Raw genomic sequence first — 18,907 nt, 5'->3', positions numbered from 1 at the left:
TTTCTTTACAATGCTAATTTTTCGCTGAAATACGTATTAATTATGTAATTACAATGTATACATATGCTTAAGTTTATAAACACACAGGGAATAGACAAGGTATTGCACTTAAAATTGAAAATGAAAATGGAGAATATGTCAGAGACAACAACCCGACCAAACAGCAGACCGTAGACTACATTCATGGTGAACTGTACACCAGAAATATAACAGGTATCAATATTCAAAATTTTTCAGAATATATTTTCTTAGACTTAAACTTAAAGACAAATAAATAAAAATTACCAATACATAGTTATAATTTAATACGCCAGATGCGCGTTTCGTCTACATAAAAGAGGGACGAAAGATACCAGAGGGACAGTAACACTCATAGATCGAAAATAAACTGACAACGCCATGGTTAAAAATGAAAAAGACAAACAGACAAATTATAGTACACATGACAGAACATAGAAAACTCAAGACTAAGCAACACGAATCCCACCAAAAAATTGGGGTGATCTCAGGTGCTCCGGAAGGGTAAGCAGATCCTGAACCACATGTGGCACTCGTCGTGTTGCTCATGTTATTACAAACCCGGTAAATAGTCTAACTCGGTTGGTCACATTCTTGAAAAGGGAAAGGGATTGTAGTTAAGACGTAAGGAACATATCCGATATCATCTGTGAAACGGTTATTCCATAACGGTCAACCAACTCGTGATGGCAGACTCACCGGTGACGCTGAGATCAAAATAGTTAGAAAGCAAATCAATACATCGTATACTAAAGGTATAATGAATGAAATATATATTTTCCGTAATTAAATGATTTGGTAAAAGCCACATATCAAATTGTCTAGCTTAAAAAATAATCAAACATTATGTTCTTCAAATGAAAACGAAGTGTTTTAAGATACAAAAAATAAACCCTATTATTATGTTGTAAATAATCGTGCACTCCAATTAACTTTTAATATGAAGAAAAAAAATTAAAATTATTCTTATGTTTCCTTTAAAAGAAGACAAAGTCTTTACAAAAACAAATTCGTGACATGATTAAATGTACTTCACCGCATGTGTATTGCTATCTTATCATTTTTAAAGAGAGAAACCCCAAAGATGACCTGGCAATTATTTTGTATTTTATTAGGGATATGTATCATACTTCAAATTCATGTACCCAGTCAAAGTATAATGTTTGTGTATCTGTTATACAATAACTTTTCGTCTATGCTTCATTTAATAACAAAAGCCTGTTTTACGTATAGTAATCAAATTTGTTATTTATAGCTCTAAATAAATTTGTCATAATAAAATTATCCTAAAACTAGGTAAACACGTGTGTTTTTCGCGTCTCCAGTTTATTTGTGATTAAAGAGACCTTTCACCTCAAAAAATTCAAATCCTTACAATTTACTTGTAGTATGAGACAGAAAAGTGTCAGACTTCATTTTTAAGTCTCCAACTATGAATATTGTTGTAAAATTATACTTGTGTCGTGTCAAAATGACTATATTATTAAACATAATATTACAGAAAAAATATTTTAATAGTTTAAAGTTACTTTGTATAACATTTTTCTTTGTGGTATCCATAAGCATCGTTCATCTTATATTGATCTTATGTAGAAGAATGATATTATTTAGACACTATATCATTCATATTATTCATTTTTAGTAATCCTGTAATTTTATTGTCCGATATCAGATTTCAAAACTAAGGGATTTCTTACATACATGTATATAGTGTAATTGCAACACTATTTCGATTATGAAATAACTACATGTAGAACGAAAATATCAGACAAAATCTATATAATGATATACAACTAGATGATGAACATTTCCTTCATTTCCCTGATGAACAAAAGTTATTTTATATATTAAACCCCGCTTCCTTTAGACATTAGAATTATTGTCTTTTTTAAAGGTCATTAGAGCTGGGGGCAGAGGTCTCATTGTAACATGGCTATTGAATATTCTAATATTGTAAATTAATCACACAATTCCTGTTTTTATGTTTATTTGATTTTTTTTTTGTATACTGTTTTGTTTTTATTTTGCTGTTTATTGTTCGTTTAAAATTGTATTGCCACAAACACAGTAAATGGTTAATGACAATAACATTGATTTAATTAAAGTGTAAAGAGTAAATAAACTCCTTTGTTGTACTTTGTATATATTTTTTTATATCTCGGACGAGTAAAACAAACTTATGCTACTAAGTATATAAAAGAGGGACGAAAGATACCGGAGGGACAGTCAAACTCGTAGATCGAAAACAAACTGACAACGCCATGGCCAAAAATAAAAAGACAAACAGACAAATAATAGTACAGATGACACAACATAGAAAACTAAAGACTAAGCAACACGAACCCCACCAAAAACTGGTGGTGATCTCAGGTGCTCCGGAAGGGTAAGCAGATCCTGCTCCACATGTGGCACCCGTCGTGTTGCTTATGTTATTACAAATCCGGTAAGTAGTCTAATTCGGTAGGTCACATTCGTGAAAAGGGAAGGGTATTGTAGTTACGACATAAGGAACATATCCGATATCATCTGTGAAACGGTTATTTCATAACGGTCGACCAATTCGTGATGGCGTCCGTAAAATTTACGAAGGGATGATTTCAACTTCACCATTTGAAACTCTTGGTTTAATAGCTTCCTTGTGAGCAGCAATCCCCTATCAAGGAAATCATGATAGGAAATACAAGCCCGGGAATATCGTATCAATTGGGAGATATATACTCCGTATGCAGGCGCTGCTGGAATGTTGCTACATAGAAATGGAAAGTTCACAATTGGGAAGCTGAAATCATCTCTTTTGTCGTAAAGTTTTGTTTTCAACCGACCCTCATTGTCAATTTCTAGATGTAAGTCAAGATATGAGGCAGACTTAATTGTATCTGTAGTATCCTTTATCTCTAGTTCGATGGGATAGATTCGTTCAACATAGTCACCAAATTTTGTATTATTTAGTGAGAGAACATCATCTATACAGCGGAACGTAAAGTTAAAGGATATTGCTAACTTCTTATCTTTCTTCCTAAGAAGTTCCTGTATGAAGTCAGCCTCATATTAATAAAGAAACAAGTCGGCAAGAAGAGGGGCACAATTGGTTCCCATTGGAATTCCGACAGTCTGTTGAAACACGTCCTCCAAATAAATTATATGCAGCACTTGTATTGTATAATCACTTGCCTACCCAATCACTTAAAATGAAACATTTAAGGTTTTCTCATCCCGCAGGAAATTAAAGATAACTGCTTCTGATTTGGTCTTCCAACTGCTATGGTTCGAGCGTCAGAGGTTTTGCTAAGCATTTCATAATGAGTTACTTAACGATGGTTATAACATAATGAGAAAAAATCGAAACATGTGTAATCAAATAATTACGGAATGCAAATATATAACTATTGAATGATTGATTAAATGATGTTTAACACCACTATAAACACTTTTAGCTATTTTGTGGTAATCAGTTTGTATTGGTAAAAGAACCCATCGACCTTCAGCAGGAAAACTGACAATCCTTGTCAGTTAAGATTGGAGTCTAGTGTACCCGTCACGGTCGGGGCTCGAACTCACAACCTCAGTGTTGACAGGCTGGTGAGATATATAACGAACTATTTATAGAAATCTTTACCAATAAAAGAAGGTCAATATCAAGGGGTAATAAAAAATCAAGCCTAAATTACAAGATGGACAAAAATAAAAACGACGAAAGGAAAAACAGCAATAACAAAACATTAAATAGAGAACCCGAAAACATCGAACTCTGTCAGTTAATCGGTTGCTCTATCACGTTTCATCTGTAATTTGAATGTAACTACATAATTGGATCGATGTGGTGTTCAGCAGCCTTTATTACACTTGTTTTGAAGCTTGTTAATTTACGATTGTATCGTCATTAGAAGTTTTAAATAATTAAATGAATAGTGTGATGCACTTTCGTCAATTAAATGTAGAAATATCCGATACGACTAACAATAAATATATCAGTTTTTACTATCAATTTCACCCTTGATTTTACCGGTTGAATAACCCATTAAAAAAGATCGTTGAACAACACGAATTTTTTTACATCAAAATATTTATTTGAAAATCTTGTAAAATATTGATGCGACCTTACTTCGATACAAATAAAATATATAATACATTAGTCAGAGATTCAAAAACGATTCGAAAGTGAATGATGATTTCCTAAAAAAAAGCACATATGTAAAGTTTATACCCCTTTGTCATGTTTGGAATCTTCCCTCTCTCTGTTCGGACAAATGTAGACTTATGTCTTCTTCATGAAAAATCAACAAATTGACCCAAAAACAGACTGATTGATTAATTCTACATCAAGTGGTAAATATTCCAAACATATTCAGGATGAAAACACATTTATTTATAAATTCGACTGGAATGAACCCTTATTATCCTGGTAATGGTACTCTAATGCTTTAGAAATGAAACACATGACATTTAAAGGTAAGAAAACAAATATGGATGTTTGTTTTGTTCACACATTGTTGTCAATATAATGGAATAAAATGCTACTGTCATACAAGTGAGAGGCTTAGCTAGCTATAAAATTAGGTTTAATTCACCATTTTTTCACAAAAAAATGCCTGTACCAAGTCAGGAATATGACAGCTGTTATCCATTCGTTTGATGTGTTTTACCTTTTGATTTTGCCATTTGATTACGGAACTTCTGTTTTGAATTTTCCTCGGAGTTCGGTATTTTTGCTATTTTACTTTTTTTGTAGTCAAAGTAATGAACAAGCAAAAACATAACTTCGGAATGTCGTTATTTTGGGACGTATAATAAAAATAGATACTAGTATTTGCAAGAAAAAGTAGGTCCACTTTCTCTGACATAAAAAAAAATTGAAAAAAAGGCATACCTTCTTAAGGCTTTTCAATTGTTTAAATTCTGCAATTCTGCATTTATATCTAAAGGAAAATAGTCGCCTTTAGGCGTTAGGTTTTAGGATCGAACCAACGACTTTTGAAATAAAATAGGTTCTCTCCTTTCGTATTAAAACATGTATAATTGGAGTTAACTCAAAGACAGGTTGTCGAAAAAAAACCATAATTCCTGTAATCCTTTAAAGTGATCATCCACAGAAACTTTTTTCTTTCTAAATTTAAAAAATGGGAGATAATACCAAAGTCTACGATTTATGCGAGATAACACTTGCAAGTTAGCAGTTATAAATAACACATACCGCTTCCCCTTATTTGTATAATACCATTGCAACAAAATAAAATTGACAAAAAAGTCAAACAACAAAAAGAAAACATTAAAACGAAAACTAAAGATAGAGAAACACGAACCCCTACCTAATTGTACAAAGTGAATGAGGATACAATTATGCTTAAGAAATGAAAGGTGTCTCTCTTCCTACAGAAAATAGAGAAACACAAAGGTAAATAAGTTGTTTAATGTATTCATAATGTACATACATGACGTACGTCAGACATCAAGATCCCACTAGTAAAGCAAGATATGCTTACCCTTCCGGAGCACCAAAGACCAATCTAGCCTTCGGGTTTGGGTTCTATTCTATTAAATGTTTATAATAGTGTCTCTTCGACTTGTGAGTTTGGAATGTTCTCTTTGTATCTTTTTAATGTTTAAATCTGCCTTTATGATGGAAATATATTAATGTTATTCGCCAAGTCCCTTTTTTACACTGTTTTGATCTTAAGATGAATAAAAACTATATGTTATTCATAATCATGCAGTTATAAAGTAATGAAGTACTGTAAATTCAGATATTTTTCCAAGGTTTTAATTATCGCTAATGAATAATGAGAACGGGTGATTATCCAAAAAAAAACCAAAAAAAACCGGCAATCTGTATTCGATACAAATACCTGTAAACAGATATTTCTGAAATCGCGAAAATCAATCTCGCAATCTTATCCATTCTTCAAAAATCGTTATATTAAACGCATGCAATAATTTTTGAACTTTCAGTAAGCAAATTTGTTCTGGAATCCGAATCAGCAGAAACCAATAACGAAGTTTTTTTGTTTTGTTTGAATAACATACATGACATTCTTTATGGACACAAATCACCGTTTCAGAATTATCTATTCTGGGTAATCTTGCGGATGGCTAAAAAAAGTCATAAACATGGAAAAATTCAACCAAGCGCATGACATTATTTTAATTTTTTGGCACGAACAATGAAATAACTCTGAAAGACTCTGAAATTGCGTATTCAAAAAATAATTGGAAAATTTATGCTTCAAAAGATTTTCTTTTGTATTGATTAAAACAAATTAAAAGTCATTTATGTTTCAGGTTCTTGTCCACTGAAATTATGACTGTCATTGTTATTTTGATATGTCAGCGAGACAAGATTGCAGTCACTTTAATATTTGTGACCAAATTTAGATAACACTGATATCAAGTCATTTTATGAATTTTTAAATTAAATTTTTAAGCAAAGTCATAACAATCCTTTATTTAATTTGTAGATCCAAGGATGTTACTATACATTGTATCCATTGAGGTATCTGTTCTATCTGTTTTTACGCTTTTCATAAGGATAGTTTGTCATTGTTCTAAGTTGAGAATAGAAACAAATACCATCAAAAAATTAAAACAAGATTGAACTCTAAGTGATATTCGAGAAATACATTTACCAACCTCAATTCAAAATGCAATATTGTCTTGATATGAAAGTTGGAACAATACTAGAAATAGTCGGTAAATTGTTTAGTTGATAAATCTGTTATGACTAAATGTTCATTATAAAAAAAATGATAATGGACGTCATAATAAACTCCGAAATATATAAAAGAAACTAGAATAAAAAATCACACAAGACTAACAAAGGCCAGAGGCTCTGACTTGGGACAGGCGCAAAAATGCGACGGGGTTAAACTTGTTTTTTTAGATATCAACCCTCCCCCTATACCTCTAGCCAATGTAGAAAAAACAAACACACAGCAATACGCACAGTAAAACTCAGTTTAAAAGAAGTCCGATGTCAGAATAGGTAACAAAAGAAACTAAACAAAATGACAATGATACATAAAATAACGATGGACTACTAGCAGTTACTGACATGCCAGCTCCAGACCTCAATTAAACTGATTTAAAGATTATGTCTTCATCATATGAATATCAATCACAATCCCTCCGGTTAGGGGTTTAGTATCATACCATCATAAAATATATGAGAAGAACATAACTTGTATCATGCCAACAAATGGTTTAAAATAAATATGTTTATTTCCGATGCAAAGACCCTATAAGTGAATCAATATTAAAGCCTATATGAATAGTTCCCCACTATTAATTTAACATTTTGCCAATGTACATGTGTAAGAGGTAGGTGAAAGACCGCAACCGAAATTATCACCAGGCGTTGTTCATTGTGGGTTTTGGTATTACCCACTTTTTATTTATCATAGTCAAATGTATACGTTGTTCTTACATATATTTCCTTCCTACTAATCATCTAATCAATCGCATTTACAATTCTAAATTTCAAAAGTGTATTATATATTTTGGATATTATTCATGTTGTTTAAATTGCATATACATACTATAGAAAGTTTGAAGTTTCATGATAAAAACACGAGTTAAGATACTAAGAGGCAATCGAAAATCGTGATTCCAGTAAAAACAGACAACACCATGGACAAATCTTAAAGCGACGAAAAGACAAGTAGCAAAAACAAAGCAGTACATAGAACACAAGAGACAGTGCAACATAACCTTAACAAAATCGGGCTTGAACTCAGGAAGGGCAAATATATTCTGCTCCACTCGCGATTGCACTCAATAAAAGTATGCATACGAAGCTCTCATCTTTGCTGCCCTGATATTTATTTTTTTGTTATGCTTTCTTCGCCTAAACAATGGAGGTTCATTTAGCATTACATTACGTGCTATCCCCTTATTTCCTGTAGACAAATTCGTATTGCATTACATTTTGTGAAATCCCAAGATGTGCTTTAAATGCATGGTCACTTCTTTAAGCACTACACTCGATATATTCGTATGACATAAAATATTTGCACTCTCGAGATATATTTATTACTGTGGATTTATTTACTTTCGTTGAATCCAATTTTCATGTTTAATGAACATTTGTATTTTCTTGGATACTTGATTTCGTGGTTTGGCAATTGCAGAATTTAGATGTAAAATGAAAACTAAATTGTAGACTAACTTCTGCAAAATTCTATGTCATGTTGCCTTACCAATTTCGTCCTAAAAAGGTTGTATTAATGATATATGCCATTCGAGGACATTGCAAGCGATAAGAGATTCAATTATGAGCTAGGAAGCATTACATGATTACAACCAAATACATTCAAGTGAAAGTACTGAGTGACCACAGATGGGAAATCCAAGTTATAATCTTTTTTGATATGTAGTAGAAGAGATCGTTTGTTTTTGTGTCGGTACTGTTTTACTTTCTTGTGGTCAAGTCTTTATTGGCTAGCATAACTTTTATTTTTTAACTTATCTAATCATAAAATCCAAAATCCTAACACCACAACGGATAGACTGTTATATATGGACCTAGCATTGCCAAAAGAACATTATAATTGATCACAAATCTGTTAAAAATTGACCTATAAATGACTTAAAACAACCAATGCAACATATTGCGTAAAATTTCAGACTATTTTATGGGTACTTCGGCCTTCCCCAAGTGGTTTCGGTGTTTCCAAGTAGCATTTCCGAGATTTGGTTAAATTGGGGATTGGACAAATGATTCAAAACATATAATTCCTAAACAAAAATGTAACAATGTAAGTAGATCAATTGTTGCTGTGACCTTGATCGTTGGCTAATTGAACTCATAATTAATATGAACCTTTTTACCATAATGTAAATTATCACTGGGAAAAATATTGCCGCTATTGCTGCTATGACATTAACTTTTGATCTTATGATCTAAACATATATCAGTCTTCTTCATGCCATGGAACATTATCAAGCCAGATTTAATAAAAAAAAAAATAGAAATGGTTCAGAAGATATCGTCTGGAAACCCGAATTTTGCTTAATTTGAAATCTATCAATAGTTGTTTGATCTTAACCTTTGACATCAAGACATCAAAATCTATAAGGTTCAATGGTCAGTATCATGAAACCAAAATATCACAAATTCTATCAACCAGTTGTTGATGTGACCTTGACCTTCGCCGTGTTACAGTCTTCTGTCTTTGCCCCTCGGGATCCCTCTGCGGATTTTGGATCCAAATCAAACACTGCTTATTATGACGAATCTTGTCTATTTTTCCTGTTTAAATATAATATTGAACCTTGGTGATTTTCATCTTTACAAAACTTTAACCAGGTGACTCGAGCATCGAGCATCACTGAAGAGACATTTATTGTCCAAATGCGCATCTGGTACATAAAAAATGGTACCATTAATGTTATTCACAAATTAAAAAATCAACTAAACATGACACTACCTGAAATTGTCTTTTAACGAAATGATAAATCAACAACAGTTTGCATGATGTTTTTGTGCTTTGTGTCGATATGTCATGCTGGAACCTTTTATAACTTACTATACGGATTATGCTTTGATCATTGTTGAAATCTCATATTGTCCAATAGTAAATTAAAACATGTTTAAGGGGGATATCAGGTATTCAAGGAAAGGAAGGCAGAGCTAGAGTTGCGAACATCTATGTCATTTGGTATCTGGTGGAGAGATGTCTCATTGGTAATCACATCACATCTCCAAATGGTTATGGTCTGTGGTGGTTCATTGTCTCTGAGGAAATCATTCAACATCTTCTAATTCTAATTTGACAAGTTTGAAGTGCATCTTAGTATGCACTTTACCCTCATCCTTGGGTTCACTGCGGGGTTAACTAATTGACACATGGACGAGTTGGCTGGTCCCTGGAGGGACGGTCAAGGTTGAGCATTTTTGTGGTAGTTATCATCAAATATATCACAACAAACACATGTCCCATTGTATATGTTAATTATTTAAATATCCAAATATATACATATATACAATCCATGAAACAATCATCTTGCAATAGTATTAAATCATTTGACTTTTCTCCACTTTACACAAGTATTCCCCATTCCAAACTAAAAGACAAATTGAAAGAGTTGGTATTACTTTGTTTCATTAAAAAGAATGGCGAACGTAGATACAAGTATCTTGTCTTGGAGAGGGATAAATCCTACTTTGTAAAGAATCACTCTGATTCAAACAAAAAATTCTCTGAAACTGACATTATCAAGATGCTTACTTGCCGACTTGTTTCTTTATTATTATGAGGCCGACTTCATACAGGAACTTCTTAGGAAGAAAGATAAGAAGTTAGCAATATCCTTTAACTTTACGTTCCGCTATATAGATGATGTTCTCTCACTAAATAATACAAAATTTGGTGACTATGTAGGACGAATATATCCCATCGTTCTAGAGATAAAGGATACTACAGATACAGTTAAGTCTGCCTTATATCTTGACTTACATCTAGAAATTGACAATGAGGGTCGATTGAAAACAAAATTTTACGACAAAAGAGATGATTTCAGCTTCCAAATTGTGAACTTTCCATTTCTATGTAGCAACATTCCAGCAGCGCCTGCATACGGAGTATATATCTCCCAGTTGATACGATATTCCCGGGCTTGTATTTCCTATCATGATTTCCTTGATAGAAGATTGCTGCTCACAAGGAAGCTATTAAACCAAGAGTTCCAAATGGTGAAGTTGAAATCATCCCTTCGTAAAATTTACGGACGCCATCACGAGTTGGTTGACCGTTATGGAATAACCGTTTCACAGATGATATCGGATATGTTCCTTATGTCGTAACTTCAATACCCTTCCCTTTTCACGAATGTTACCAACCGAATTAGACTATTTACCGGATTTGTAATAACATAAGCAACACGACGGGTGCCACATGTGGAGCAGGATCTGCTTACCCTTCCGGAGCACCTGAGATCACCCCCAGTTTTTGGTGGGGTTCGTGTTGCTTAGTCTTTAGTTTTCTATGTTGTGTCATCTGTACTATTATGTGTCTGTTTGTCTTTTTATTTTTGGCCATGGCGTTGTCAGTTTGTTTTCGATCTGTGAGTTTGACTGTCCCTCTGATATCTTTCGTCCCTCTTTTATAGCTCTTTGCAAAGTATCCATTATGTTAGTGTGTAGTCCTTAACCATTATCTTGATTATTATCTGAACATTGCCTTAGTTTCAAGTCAGTTTCCCTATCGAAGGTCGGTGGTTTTCTCCGGGCACTCGGCTTCCTCCACAAATTAAAACTGACCGTCACGAAATAGCCCAAAAGTGACGCTTAAAAGTGGCGTTAAAACAATAACAATCAATCAATCAATCTTAACCAGTATCATGGGTATCATCTTAACATTGCCTCAAATATATTTTTTATATTACTAAATCCCTTCTTTTTTACTTTGTTATACCTGACAATCATAGAATAGATGACTGCCCAATCAGATGCAGTCCTTCATCAGAAAAGGTAGTACTATTTTTTGTAATCCTTCTACTTGAGAGCAAATCTCATGGGGTACCAAACATTCTAATTTCAAACATTGCATTACACATCTAATACATTTTTACTTAATTTACAAAGAAAATAACAGCTTTAACAAACATGTGCTAATTTAGCTTATCTATCAATTTATTTCAAAATTATTATCAAAGACCAAAACTTGAATGATTACAATAACAGAAAAATAATTATATCCTTAATCTCAGACATTAAACAAAAATCTAATTTTGACAGTTCTCAAAAAAAGTAAAAACTGTCGCCTAAATTGCTAACTAATTCTTTAAAATTACACTGAAATCAAAACAATCAAACAATCTGAATATCTTGAACTTTTAAGATTAACATAAATATGTCAAATAGAGTAATATATAAGGATGTCACTTTTCACTGCTGATAATAATATTGATAATAAATTAACAGAAAAAGATAAAAAAAACCAACATTTAAATATAAAACTAGCAAATATTTCTATTTTGATTATTTTTCTGATACAAACAATATTTTGGTATAACAAATATCAGCTATACAAAATAGTAACAATTTGAATATATCATTCATAACAATACACTATATTAACAATCAGTATATATTCTACAGTTAAAATCCTTGCAATTTTTTCCTTGTTTGTGAAAGGTGAAAATATATCCATGTTAAATGTATAAAAAAAATCGAGAAAGAAGCATTCTCTATGAATTTGTCTATAGCTCATATCTCAAAAACAAGGACACGGACCTTTCATTTTGTTCTACTTTTTTAAGTTCTGTTATTTATATACTATATATATCAACTTATAACAGTCTTTTCAAAAACTTGCTCATCTTAAACAGAGGAGCGAAAATCCTTAATACAAATGAATATGACTTTTTTTGTGGTAGACTATTTATTCAGTGTATATAAAGTCATCAAAAATATAAACAAGTAACACATATATAGTTCCGTAGAACTTTTAACATATCAATATAATTAGTTCTTTTACATTCTAGATCTAAGAAACGAATCAAGCAACAATTGGTTTTTTTTCGAACGTCAGTGTTACTGTACTAGTTTACAACTGCGAAACTTAAGAATTTGTGACAGTCATTTTTTTTTATAATTTGTCAGATTTTCGTGATCCTCTCGTTTTATCTATGTGTATGCCATAGCATATTTTCAACTCTAACACACATTTTACTTTCTTGAATCTTTTACATACAAGATTTAAAATCTTATAAAACGGTGTTATTTTCTAATGTGTTTTGAGAAATAAAACTAGTCAATTATAAGGCTTTGAAAATCAAGAGAAAATATTACTTCCGCCATATTTCTAATAACTTATATCTCTAAAACAAGCACACGGAATTATGCTTGTTTTCGCTCTTTTATTTCCTTTATTGTTCCCCTATCAATATTTACCAGTGTTATGCAAAGCTTGTTATTTTAAAACTGAGTAGCGAACATCCTTATTTAACGTAAATAGTATGTACACAATGTAGAGTAGAAAAATAGGAATCAACATTGATAGGAAAAAATAAGTATATCATAAAATGACAATATGAAGAAAGGGTCCTATCACACGCTACATTCAGTAAATAATCAAACAATACGAGTAATGATAGCAACATTTGTAAACTTAATTTACAAGAGTAATATGTACAAAAAGTAGATTAAAAAACAGGAATCAACATTGAAAGCAATATTTGTAAAATGACTGCACGAAAAAAGTGTCCTACCATACGCTCCAATAGTAAATAATCCAACAACACAAGTAATGATAACAAAATTTGTAAACTAAATGAATATGAGTTTTGTGTACAAAATGTAGAGTAGAAAAACATTAATAGCATAAAAAAAAAATAATCATACAATGACAATATAAAATAAAAGTCCTACCATACGCTCCATTTAGTAAATAATCCAACAACACAACTAATGATAACACAATATGTAACCTTAATTAATATGAGTACTTAGTACAAAATGTAGAGTAAAAAACAGAAATCTATGTACAATAGATCAACAGTATTCAACATTGAGAGAAACAAAAATACCAATAATTGTTAAATGACAATATGAAAAAAGAGTCCTATCACACGATCGAGTAAACAATTCAACAACACAAGTAATGATGACAACATTTGTAAACTTTATTAAGATAAGTATTATGTACAAAATGTAGTCTCAACATTGATAGCTGTAAAAAGAAAATATAATCGTAAACTGACAATACGAAAAAAGTTCTACCACACTCTCCAAATAGACAGCAATCGAACAACACAAAAAAATGAAATAACATAACAATGATCATAATATAATAGCTCATATGAGTGTAGTATAATCCTATCTGAAAACATTCAGTAAAATAAGAAAGCTTCAGAATGAAAATGCAGTGAAACCTGTTTTAAGAGACCACTTTTAAGTGATAGCAAAAAAGTGGTCTCATAAGACAGGCGGTCTTCTGATACACGTTTAATTTATTAAAATGCACTACAGAAGGTATGAAACTGTATGTCACCATACAGCCTTCAACAATGATCAAAACCCATACCGCACAGTAAGCATATAAAAGGCCCAGAAATGACAAATGTAATATAATTCAAACAAGAAATCTAACGGTCTGATTTATGTACAAAAGAGTAAACGAAAAACAAATATGATGTAAGACAACAAACGACAACCACTGAATTACAGTTAAATAAAATATGTCTCTTCTGTTCAATGCAATATTTACTGAGTTTGGTATAGTTATATTCATTGGCATCAACGGAATGGTTTTACTTCACATCAAAATTAAATATATATTCTGTTCCTGGTGATGAAATCAAGACGAAAGAAATGTGACTTAAGAAAACAATGAAGAAACTAGAGCAAATAAGTAATGATAGAGTTACATTGTTTAATGAGTGTTTTACAGTTATATTTATTGGCATCAACACAATGGTTTAACTTTACATCAACATCAAGTATATCTGCTGTTCCTGGTGAAAAAATCAAGAAATATCTATATAAAGTATAGCTATGCTGCATTTGTCTTGTAACCATGGTGTTTTGTTAGAGATATTAGTAATGGGATAGATAGCAGTAGATCTATAACAGAGACAGAGGTAATGAGATAAATGGCAGTAGGTTATCAAACAGAGACAAAAGTAATTATATGAATAGCAGTAGATATCAAACACAGACAGAGGTAATGGAATTATTAGTGAGAGATATCAAACAGAGACAGAAGTAATGGAACGAAAAGCAGTAGATATCAAACAGAGACGGAAGCATTGGGATGAATAGTAGAAGACATCAAACAGAGACAAAAGTAAAGAGATGCATAGCGGTAGATGTCAAACAGAGACAGACAATTGGGATGAATAGCAGTATTTATCAAACAAACTTCAAACAACAAAATAATAAAAAAATACCATCATCAAAAAGATCAACATTTGGATTTCTTCTCTGACAGTAACCTTATTATATTAGTATGTCTGTTCTGACTTGCTATGTTCAGTGGACTCCAGCCATCATTGTCACATAAATCAATATTAGGATTTTTTTCTAACAACAACTTTACTATATCAGTATATCCTTCCTGACTTGCCATGTACAGAGGACTACAGCCATCATTGTCACATAGATCAATATTGGGATTCCTCTCTAACAGCAATTTTACTATTTCAGTATGTCCATTCTGACTTGCCTGTCTCAGAGGACTACAGCTATTATTGCCACATAGATCAATATTAGGATTCCTCTCTAACAACAACTTTACTATATCAGTATATCCTTCCTGACTTGCCATGTACAGAGGACTACAGCCATCATTGTCACATAGATCAATATTAGGATTCCTCTCTAACAACAACTTTACTACTTCAGTATGTCCATTCGTACTTGCCTGTCTCAGTGGACTCCAGCCATCATTGTCACATAGATCTATGTTAAGATTCCTCTCCAACAACAACTTTACTATTTCAGTATGTCCTTCCTGACATACAATGTTCATTGGACTAGAGCCATCATTGTCACATAGATCAACGTTAGGATTCATCTTTAACAACAACTTTACCACCGAAGTATGTCCGTTCTGACATGCCTTGTATAGAGGACTACAGCCATATATATTGTCACATAGATCAATATTAGGATTCCTCTCTAACAACACCTTTACTATTTCAGTATGTCCTTCCTGAATTGCTATGTTCAGAGGACTACAGACATCATTGTTACATAGATCAATGTTAGGATTCCTCTCTAACAACAACTTAACTATATCTGTATGCCCTTGTTGACTTGCCATGTTCAGAGGACTACAACCATCATTGTCACATAGATCAATATTGGGATTCCTCTCTAACAGCAATTTTACTATTTCAGTATGTCCATTCTGACTTGCCTGTCTCAGAGGACTACAGCCATTATTGCCACATAGATCAATATTAGGATTCTTCTCTAACAACAACTTTACAATTGCAGTATGTCCTTGTTGACTTGCCATGTTCAGGGGACTACAACCATCATTGTTACATAGATCAATATTGGGATTCCTCTCTAACAACAATTTTACTATTTCAGTATGTCCTTCCTGACTTGCTATGTTCAGAGGACTACAGACATCATTGTTACATAGATCAATGTTAGGATTCCTCTCTAACAACAACCTTACAATTTCAGTATGTCCTTGTTGACTTGACATGTTCAGGGGACTACAACCATCATTATTACATAGATCAATATTGGGAGTCCTCTCTAACAACAATTTTACTATTTCAGTATGTCCAGTCTGACTTGCTATGTTCAGTGGACTACTGTCATTAATGCCACATACATCAATATTGGGATTCTTCTCTAATAACAACTTAACTATATAAGTATGTCCATTCTGACTTGCTTGTCTTAGAGGACTACAGCCATTATTGTCACAGAGATCAACACAAGGATTCATCTTTAACAACAACTTTACTATATCAATATGTCCTTGCTGACTTGCCTTGAACAGAGGACTACAGCCATTATTGCCACATAGATCAATATTGGGAGTCCTCTCTAACAACAATTTTACTATTTCAGTATGTCCTTGTTTACTTGCCATGTTTAGGGGACTACAACCATTATTATTACATAGATCAATATTGGGAGTCCTCTCTAACAACAATTTTACAATTTCAGTATGTCCAATCTGAATTGCTATGTCCAGTGGACGACTGTTATCAATGCCACATAGATCAATATTGGGATTCTTCTCTAATAACAACTTTACTATATCAGTATGTCCATTCTGACTTGCTTGTCTTAGAGGACTACATCCATTATTGTCACAGAGATCAATGTTAGGATTCCTCTTTAACAGCAACTTTACTATATCAATATGTCCTTGCTGACTTGCCTTGTACAGAGGACTACAGCCATTATTGCCACATAGATCAATATTAGGATTCCTCTCTAATAGCAACTTTACTATATTAGTATGTCCTTCCTGACTTGCCATGTTCAGCCCAGTAACTCCATCATCCGTACACTGATCCACATCTACATTATCGTGTAACACCCACTGTGCCATATCAGTACAACCATTACAACAAGCCATTATCAACGGAGTACTACCTGATGCATAGTGCTTCTTTGGTAAAACTATATCATAGGTATTGGCTAATGTTACTTGCTGTGATTTGTCCAGTTGTTTTAAGTGATGTAATAGCATTTGTCTGAATAATGGTTCTTCCATATTGTTGTTACAGAATACAACTACCACCTTTCCTACTGACCAGTCCTTTATAAACCTTTTTAAATATGCTTCTAAATAATCATCTGGTATTTCAATAATCAAGTCTGTATTACTGTTATTGTTATCTGGTGATTTCCTCCATATAAAACGTTCATGTATTAAATCACTATCACCATGGTCTATTAAACATTCAATCATTTTCTGACCAAAGTAATGGGCAAAGAAGTCAAACAATTTATCATGTACAGTTCTATAAATACCATTCTGTTTATATACAAATGTGCCATCTAGAGTGAGAAGAGCCTCTTTAAGTTCTGCCTTGGAAGTACTTCTGTTCAATCTACAAGCCTCACATGTATCTTCTATGATATGTCGTTGTTCATCTGTCACTTTACCTAGGAACCATTTTTCTGTTAGTTGATTATTAAAAAGAACTAGTAAAGCTAGGCTGCATATTTTATAGTTCCCTTCAACTCCATGCCTACTTAAATTGTCTAGTTCATTTTGATAGACAGTAAATGGATTTTCAAAAAATTCTTGAACATCTCCATGTTTCCCCTCATGATATAAAGAGCATAAAAGTGGAAAGAATTCACTTTTTTGTGATAACTTATCAATGTTATCCAAGCTTGAACCAATATATTTGTTCGCCATAATATTTTTTTCTACAGGTGTAAGGCATAACTTATCTGTCATTAAATTACATTCACATGATTTAAAAGGTACTAATATATTAAACTTATCATCTTTATAGACTTGTAACCGACAACATACAATAATCTTACAACATGTGTCTGCAATGATTGTGTTGATCACTGGTAACAGTTGTTTCCAGTTTTCAATCTGTTGTTGGTCAGCAGTAAAATTTCCACAAATATCATCTACAATGAAAACTGTCTGTTTACCAGGTTGATAATAAGCTTCGATATCAACTGGTTTTCTCACTGGTATTATTTTGTATCCTTCCTTCTGTAAAACTAGTGCTGTGTGTCTTGCAATAAAAGATTTCCCTACTCCTGATGGGGCAGTTAAAGTCAAACAACTGTTGTCCTTTAAACATTCCATGACGTAATCACTGGCTCTTGTAGTCACAAACATCTCATTCTTTTCTTCCCAGTCTATTATTTGTTTTTTCATTTGATCTGAAAAATATATAGAATGTATATGATTTAGATTAAAATTTGATTGATTGGTTGGCGTTTAACGCTACTTTCAGCACTGTTGATTATTTCGTGGCTGTCAGTTTAATGCTGGAGGAAGCCGTTTTGCCGGAACCACAAACCTTCTGTATTAAAACTGACATACACAGTCAATTATGATTGGAGTCGAGCACACCAGCCATGAGGGTGATTTTAACTCACAACCTTAGTGTTCAGAGGCTAGTGAATTAGTAGTTGGACTACCTTCAACACTTTGACCTTTTATATGAATTATATATTATCATTTAAGGCAGGCGTAAAATAGAGAATTAACTCTATGGAATAATTAGTTGTTTCACATTTTGAAATCTTTTGGCCTTTTATAGCTTACTATACAGTATCGGTTCTACTTATTGTTGAAGACTGAATAACGACCTGCATTGTTATACGAGCTTGTCCTTTGTTGGATACTTGTTTCATTGGCTATCAAATCACATCTGATTGTTTAGATAACATTATAATTGAACCATCCCCTAAGATAATTATACCGTAAAAAAGACACTAAAA

At 32.5% G+C, this 18,907-nt stretch overlaps 2 protein-coding genes across 2 annotated transcripts in view; both read right to left on the bottom strand.

The window, feature by feature from the left end:
- LOC127721327 (ankyrin-3-like) overlaps window positions 1–18,907 on the bottom strand; it is a 262,076-nt gene that overhangs the window by 240,409 nt on the left and 2,760 nt on the right. The window lies entirely within an intron of this gene.
- LOC127721326 (ankyrin-1-like) overlaps window positions 9,945–18,907 on the bottom strand; it is a 222,806-nt gene continuing 213,843 nt past the window's right edge. The window contains exon 8 of the mRNA XM_052228063.1: window positions 9,945–17,596. Coding sequence (XP_052084023.1) covers window positions 14,916–17,596 — 2,681 coding nt within the window. The 3' untranslated portion in view covers window positions 9,945–14,915. The remainder of the gene's footprint in view (window positions 17,597–18,907) is intronic.

The sequence above is a fragment of the Mytilus californianus genome, unplaced genomic scaffold, assembly GCF_021869535.1.
Source record: "Mytilus californianus isolate M0D057914Y unplaced genomic scaffold, xbMytCali1.0.p SCAF_12, whole genome shotgun sequence".
Lineage (NCBI taxonomy): Eukaryota > Metazoa > Mollusca > Bivalvia > Mytilida > Mytilidae > Mytilus > Mytilus californianus.
This window is presented reverse-complemented; position numbering and strand designations above follow the sequence as displayed.